The sequence below is a fragment of the Ornithorhynchus anatinus genome, chromosome 9 (assembly GCF_004115215.2).
Source record: "Ornithorhynchus anatinus isolate Pmale09 chromosome 9, mOrnAna1.pri.v4, whole genome shotgun sequence".
Taxonomy (NCBI): Eukaryota; Metazoa; Chordata; class Mammalia; order Monotremata; family Ornithorhynchidae; genus Ornithorhynchus; species Ornithorhynchus anatinus.
The window spans coordinates 36517485-36525083 of record NC_041736.1 but is presented as its reverse complement, the minus strand read 5'-3'; the positions used below and the strand labels follow the sequence as shown (position 1 = coordinate 36525083).

Sequence of the window (7599 nt, the reverse complement as noted above, 5' to 3'; positions counted from 1 at the left end):
TATTGAGCACTTACTGGGTGCAGAGCACTGTACTAAGGAACTGTTGCTGAGTAAAATCCAAAATACCAATTTTAGAAGGGACCTACTGAAACTAGGAAGTGTGAGTTTTAAAACAAACAAGAGATCTCTTGTTTTCATAGAGGATGATGAGACGATGGAAGTTGTGTAAGCAGAAAAAAAATCCATGGATGATACATACTGGATTACTAGAAGGAATCAATCAATCATATTTACTGAGCCCTTATGGGGTGCAGAGGACTGTACTGAACACTCGGGAGTATACAACTCGGGAGTGAAGCAGCGTGGCTCAGTGGAAAGAGCACGGGCTTTGGAGTCAGAGGTCATGGGTTCAAATCCCAGCTTGGCCACTTGTCAGCTGTGTGACTTTGGGCAAGTCGCTTAACTTCTCGGTGCCTCAGTTCTCTCATCTGTAAAATGGGGATTAAGACTGTGAGCCCCATGTGGGACATCCTGATTCCCCCGTGTCTACCCCAGCGCTTAGAACAGTGCTCGGCACATAGTAAGCGCTTAACAAATACCAACATTATTATTTAAAAAGATTAAATCATCCAGTATCTTGTTCTCAGAGTAGCTTTACGAAGGAAGATGATCTTTCTTATGTAAAATCAGGAAGATTTTGAGGTATAATAATGACATTCACAGCTTACACAAAGCAATATTCAGAAGGTGCTGAAAGACAAATTCAAACATTTTTGTATATTAATTATTTTTTTAAAATGTGCATAGTTGTATTAAGAAATTTTGAACTGGAAAATACCGATGGAATTTAGATCAATAGGCCTCCATTTCACCATCTCAACAAAAAGCTGTTTGGAAAGCCTGGAGTTATCTAAACATTTTAAAAGGCAATGATTCTCGAGGACCCTTTCTGCCACTTAAACCTATGTCCACTCCCAGTTAATAACTGATATGCTTTAAAGATCAAACCACACTAGAAACTGAATAGAGATGATGGAGTTTCACTTTTTGGGGTGTGTCTACACAGGGAATGAATTTGAGGTGAACAGTGATCTGGGAAATCCAATTAATGTAGATGTACAATCTGGAGAATTCAGGCCAAAACCCTGGCAGGTCTTCTTCTAAATCAGGGATTATTCCTTTGGAAGATTATTTCATCTCTTGCACTTTCACTTGGACATAAAAAGAATTTTTTGTACTTTCCCAAGCACTTACTACAGCTCTGTGCCCAAAGTAAGTGCTCAAAAAATACTATGAATGATTTTGAACAAAACTTTTGAGAGGGGATCAGAATCCAAAGCAATTCCACTCCAATGCACAATAAAATGAACTTATTTTCAACATATTCCTTTCTAACAGGGTAGAACGCATCCCAGAGTCTAATGGTAAATTTACTAAAATTACTAAAATTTTCCCCCACAAGATTTAACAGTTACAGAAATCTCTGTATGGTGTTTTTTTGTACTCAGAAAATGCAACTGCCTTATTAAAAGCAGAAACAGTCATCCCAAATTTAATTTACATCATGAGGTTTTAACATTAACATAGCCACCAGTCCTTCTGGAGAAAGTGCTCTTGGACCACAGTCTACTGTAGAGGCCGATTCACTGAAGGAGCCAGCAGGTCTTCTTGAAAAAAACTGGATATGGATGATCAAATTATGATTCTCACACTTTTCTGAACATTGGCCATTTTGACTGTTTATGTTCACCCAGCGGAAAACGGCTCCTTTTCCTTCCTTCCTCCATTTCTTTAACAGCTCCCTACTCTGGTTCAACATGGACCTTATAAAACATCGGTGACCCTTGCAGTTGATTCACCAAAGATGGTTTCCAAAGACAGTGCCTCTGGGGAAAGTTTGCAGGTGACCAGTAATTGGTTTGCCTACTGAAGAATCTCTACTTTCTTTTATGAAAGAGGAGGGGCAATCCAGCACAGAAAATTCACTATGGACAGCTTCCCCATCCACTGCCCAAAGATCAAAAGCATTGTCCCCTACAAGTTCCACCCTGAAGGAAAATTCGAGTAACTCTGCTTTTTTTGTGGAAACCCAAGGATGAGAATGTTGAGTGTTTTCTTTCTCTGCACAGATTTGTTTGATTTTCTTTTATCCACACCAGTACCAGCAGCCAAATACAACACCATAATTAAGAGCACTTGACATAGATAACTGAATTCTTTCTCGGAGAATCTGATTGCTCTTGCACTATGCCAGCTTGTTTTGTAATAAATGCAATCCTAAATTGACCATGCTTTGAAATACAATTCAGTCATTTTGTTAGCTGCTTCAGTGAAATGGGCTCCAGGAGTCAATCCAGGAGTAACATCCCCCTCTATTCTGTAAACTCACTGTGGGCAGGGAACATGTCTTCCAACTCTGCAGTACAGTATTCTGCACACAGTAAGCACTCAGTAAGTCAAATCCCTGTATCGCTCTGTCAGAGACATCTGTGCTACAAAAACATACCCTCTTGCTAGGCTAATGGAAAACCCCAAATCCTCATTTTTTATTATTATTCATTTTTCTTTCAGGTTGATAACAATTGTTCCCATTACCAAAATCCCTGGAATAGCAAGCAGGGGAAGGAGTGAGGCTTTCTAGGATGAGCGCTGTTTGACTCGCGAGAAAGCTGGGTTTGAAAGCGAAGCAAGAGGAACAAATCAAAACAAAATCTAATCTCTTAACACCTGAATTATTTTCTATGGATCAATTAAATTCTCCTCAAATGAAAAACACTTGCTCAGGACTAACTTTGTTGGATATTCTAAGAAACCATAAAATTCTGATTCAATTCCATTGGTTTTTTCTCTAGGCCGGCACTTCCTTTAGGTGTTGTTAGGTGGTTTGTGTATTTTAAGGCTATATCAAAAGCACAGAAGAGCTTTGGTCTGTTCTACCCTCAGAAAACCTATCAGGAGAGGATTACCTTGAAAAGATATATTTTATAAACATAAAAAATTATAATTACCAAAACTACTGCTATTATTAGGGTGATTTTTCCAGTGTTCTAATGGGTATACCTGTAGATACATAGGTCAGAAATAACTAAAATACAGGGGTGACCGCATGTGCATGTATATTTGCCCCATATAATCAAAATTTGGGAGAATGCTGGGTTATTTTTAATATGTCCTAATAATTGGCTTTTAATTAGGAGTATTTATAGAACCAAGGGAGCAGCCTTATCTTGATTTTTTTGTGTGTGGTATTTGTGAAGTGCTTACTATTTGCCAGACACTGTTATTAAGCACTAGGGTCGATACAAGATCATCAGGTTAAACACAATCCATATCCCATTGTTTTCATCAGGTCTTCGCTGTCCATTCTAGTTTTTCCTCACAGAACATACTTTACCAGAAATGAAAAATCACACTATTTAAAGTACACCTTGCCAATTCCTTAGGGACAGGCAAAGACTATGGAGATACAGAAACTGTTCATACAATTTAAGATTCTTGAGATAGTAGTAAAGTCCATCCCTAAGGGACCAGTCGAGGATTGTGCCCCACAAAATGATTTCTATTCCATCACCTGACCCCACTGTTACACATTCAGTTGACTGGGTTTCCATAGAGACCACAGAAATGGGCCTGAAGAGAAATTGGGTAATTTTCCATTTCCATTTCCTTGGCTTGTATATGAACCAACCATGTCCACTTCCTTTTCCTCAAAGGAAAGGAAGTAAAATTCCCAGCATTTTACCTTGTGATAGGTTGAAATGTGATTTTCCTTACAGCAGTCTTGGATTAGAGTAGACCTTGTCCACTGAAGTTGGGGTCAGGAATTTTATTTCCTGTTTCCTAAATTAAAACCCAATGGTTCTTCCTCCCAACAGAGCGAAGTACATCGATTCTGGTATTTCAGAATTCCCCTATCTTTCCACCAGACAGCAAGCATTACATGCTCAGTGAGGTGTTGAAGAAAACCATGGCAGTGGATCACTGGGGTGAATGCAACCTCATTCCCCTTTCGTTTACTTTGGCTAAGGCTTCCCAGAGGATAGAGCTAGAGTAGAGCTAGACCATTCCCCCACAGAGATTCCTGACACTACAATGAGCTTAGCCATGGTGGTCAGCAGATCAAAGGAATTGGATAGGTTAGAAGAATGCTTGTTGGGTCTATGAGAAAGTTTAGTAGGGAGGACTACTAGCCCACCTAGTTTCAGGTGAGGAAGGCTTGTTATTATTATAAGCAATGATAATGGTATTTGTTAAGCATTTACTATGGGCCAAGTACTGTATTAAGCATTGGGGTAGATACAGTATAATCAGGTCCCACATGGGACTCACAGACTAAGTAGGAGCAAACAGGTATCGACGCCCCATTTTGCAGATGAGGGAACTGACGTACAGAGAAGTGAAGTGGAAGAGGCAGGATTAGAACCCAGGTCTTCTGACTCTCAGGCCTGTGCTCTTTCCACTAGGCCATGCTGCTTCTACTCTCCCTGCCCTCTTTTATTCCATTACAGTCTCTAGACCGTAAACTCATCATGGGCAGGGAATGTGTCTGTTATATGGTTTTGTTATATTCTCCCAAGTGCTCAGTACAGTGCTCTGCACAAAGTAAGCAACATAAATACGACTGATTGATGCCTCTTACTTTAAAGTGCTTATAGGATTCCTTCCCTCCTATTTTCTGGTCCAAAAGCTGATGAATCAGGACAGGAAAGAGAAAGCCTACCTAGATTTCCATTTTTCAAAGGGCACTTAACATCTCCACAGGTGATCACTTCTCTGCAAACACCCTACCTTGGTGATCATCCAATACTCATCAATGAATACCCTAATCTCAAGGATGAGCAATCTCCAAAGTAGGCAAACGCCAATGATCAAACAGTTCCCACTAGTGGGTCGCCCCTGAGTTTTTTGGCATCAAAGCTATCCTTCCCCTCCCTCCCTTTAGACTCCCTAATAATTAAAATCTGAAAGCACATGCTTGCTCTCTTTTCTTCTCTGTTCTTGGCTGAGTGAAAGATTAGCTCAAAATTTGCCAGCCTGTTAAAATCAAGAAAGCCTTAACCCTACACAAGCTGATGCTGAACTTCACAATTCTTAATATCTGCTGCCCTATTCATTCAGGGCCGAATGTCAAAAAGTTGCTTAAATACATTGGCCAAAGGCATTTCGGCACAAAAGCCAACCCTCCCCACGTCCCTTTGTCTCAAACACTTTGCTCCCCGTGGCTTCGGCAGTACTTTATCTGATGAGGTCTGTTCAGGTGGCTTGCGGCGAAGGTCTCCGACACTTGAAAATAGATGAAGGAGAGTCAGCATTGCACAACCCTAACCTGCCCAATAATACATCTTTAGTCATCAGCAGAGCAGGAATTTATTATAGTTTCTGTTGCCCCGAACATCATGTTGCAAGGGTATGCCGTTCAGTTCCAACCCTTCATTGAAGACAGCACGCCGCAATCCCGATTTCAATCGGATACGAGAGTGATGCTTCTCAAGGCAACAAGGAGAGGAGTCTGTGAGACGGGAGTCCTCTGGGGAGAATGAGTACTTTACGGAAAGGATGCTCAGGACCTGCTGAGTCGTTTAGCTACGTCAGCGTAGGCCCCCTCGATCTCTTTGTCTGCCGCGCAGGTGTTGGTGAATTCATCCCGGGCGTAAGCGTTCTTCAGATACCTCCACAGGCCTGTCATCTCTGCAGGAATCTCATAGTTACGGTATTTCTTGGCCACGATCTAGAACCAATGCAAACACGGTTGCTAGGAGCACTTTTTTAAGGCAACATAGAGGAGAAATGATGGCCAGGTCAGGTATCACTTTGTAAACATGTTAGAAGAGGATAGTAATAATAATAATGATAATGTTGGTATTTGTTAAGCGCTTACTATGTGCAGAGCACTGTTCTAAGCACAGGGGTAGATACAGGGTAATCAGGTTGTCCCACGTGAGGCTCACAGTCTTCATCCCCATTTTACAGATGAGGGAACTGAGGCACAGAGAAGTTAAGTGACTTGCCCACAGTCACACAGCTGACAGGTGGCAGAGCTGGGTTTCGAACCCATGATCTCTGACTCCCAAGCCCGGGCTCTTTCTGCTGAGCCACAGTGCTTCTCTGTGAGATCAGAATGGGCCTTAAGCAACTTTCAGTGCATTAATTTATTCAATCGTGTTTATTACATGCTTACTCTATGCAAAGCACTGTACTAAATGCTTGGAAAAGGTACAGTACAACAATAAAGAGTGACATTCCCTGCCCACAACAAGTTCCCAACCTAGTAGTGAGCATGACAATGGGCTCTTTAAAGGCAATGGGCAAGTCTCTAAACCTCAGTAAATCTCCTTTCTTTTCTCATAAAAATGGAAAAAAGAACAGAGTCCTGATAGAGTTGAGCGAGTGAAAGGGGGCTCCTGACCAAAAAAGCAGGGAAGTGGGAGTCAGAAGGAGCTGGTTTCTACTCCCAGTTCCTCCACTTGCCTGCTCTGTCACCTGAGTTGTTTATGCCTCAGTTTTATGCCTCAGTTTCCTCATCTGCAATACCTGCTCTTCCTCCTATCTAGACAGTGAGCCCCATGTGGGATGGGGACTGTGTCTGACCTGATTAACATATAGCTAATCTAGCATTTAGAGCAGTGCTTGGTTCATAGTTAACACTTAACCAATATTATTAGTAGTAGTATTATTGGAAAATAGCTACACAGTCATTGCTAGCAAGTTACATAGAGTCTCCTATGAACTTGGACAGTGGGCTAGGAAGGGTGTTTTTGCATTCCCCCGATTAGACCGTAAGCCCGTCAAAGGGCAGGGACTGTCTCTATCTGTTGCCGACTTGTACATTCCAAGCGCTTAGTACAGTGCTCTGCACATAGTAAGCGCTCAATAAATACTACTGAATATTGAATGAATTCCTAAGTGAACGGGGGAGCATTAGCACTTGCAAAAATACAAGTCAGAGGAGGCATCTCTTTTCACCTTGACCACATGAAGCTTGGGCAGCAGATTGCAATCGGCCAACGTCAGCTCTTCCCCATCCAGAAACTTGCGGCGGGACACCTTCTCCTCGTCTCCGCGACTGTTGGCGTCTATTTCATCAGGCAGAGGGGTGTTCAGATAGTCATCCAGCTTCTTCAGAGCCTTCGTCAAGCCCCTTTCGAGGTCTAGGAAGGGGACAGAGAAATGTCAGCTTAGGGTCCCTACCATTTTTTTCTTTAATGATATTTGTTATGCGCTTACTATGTGTCAGACACTGCACTAAGCACTGATATAGATACAAAGTTAGAAACAGTTCATGTACCGCATGGGACTCACAGTCTTAATTCCCATTTTACGAATGAGGGACTGAGGCACAGAGTGGGTAAGCGACTTGCCCAAGGTCACACAGCAGACAAGGACCTTAGAACCCAGGTCCTTCTGACTCCCAGGCCCATGCTCTGAGCACTAGGCCATGCTGCTTCTCACTGCATTCGTTATATCACTGCTCTCATGAGGACAAAACTGAAACATCAACATGTTTTCTGGCTTACAGCAGGGGAAGAAAGAAAACCAGTCATAAAATTCAGCTACTCCCTCTAGTCTTTGCAGGAAAGCAGAAGGGTTCCCCAGAAATCCCATCCTGCCTGGTGGAAATTCTTTCACCTCTCCAAAGAACTCAAAATGGTCGACAACACA

The 7599-nt window shown here is 42.1% G+C and overlaps 1 protein-coding gene across 2 annotated transcripts in view; it reads right to left on the bottom strand.

Moving 5' to 3' along the window:
• Positions 1 to 5288: 5288 nt before the first annotated feature.
• CLIC5 (chloride intracellular channel 5) overlaps positions 5289 to 7599 on the bottom strand; it is a 76903-nt gene continuing 74592 nt past the window's right edge. For both annotated transcript variants that reach the window (XM_029071750.1, XM_007666983.3), the window contains exons 5-6: positions 6904 to 7088; positions 5289 to 5668 (exon numbers count right to left, since the gene is read on the bottom strand). In XM_029071750.1, coding sequence (XP_028927583.1) covers positions 5501 to 5668; positions 6904 to 7088 — 353 coding nt within the window. In that variant the 3' untranslated portion in view covers positions 5289 to 5500. The remainder of the gene's footprint in view (positions 5669 to 6903; positions 7089 to 7599) is intronic.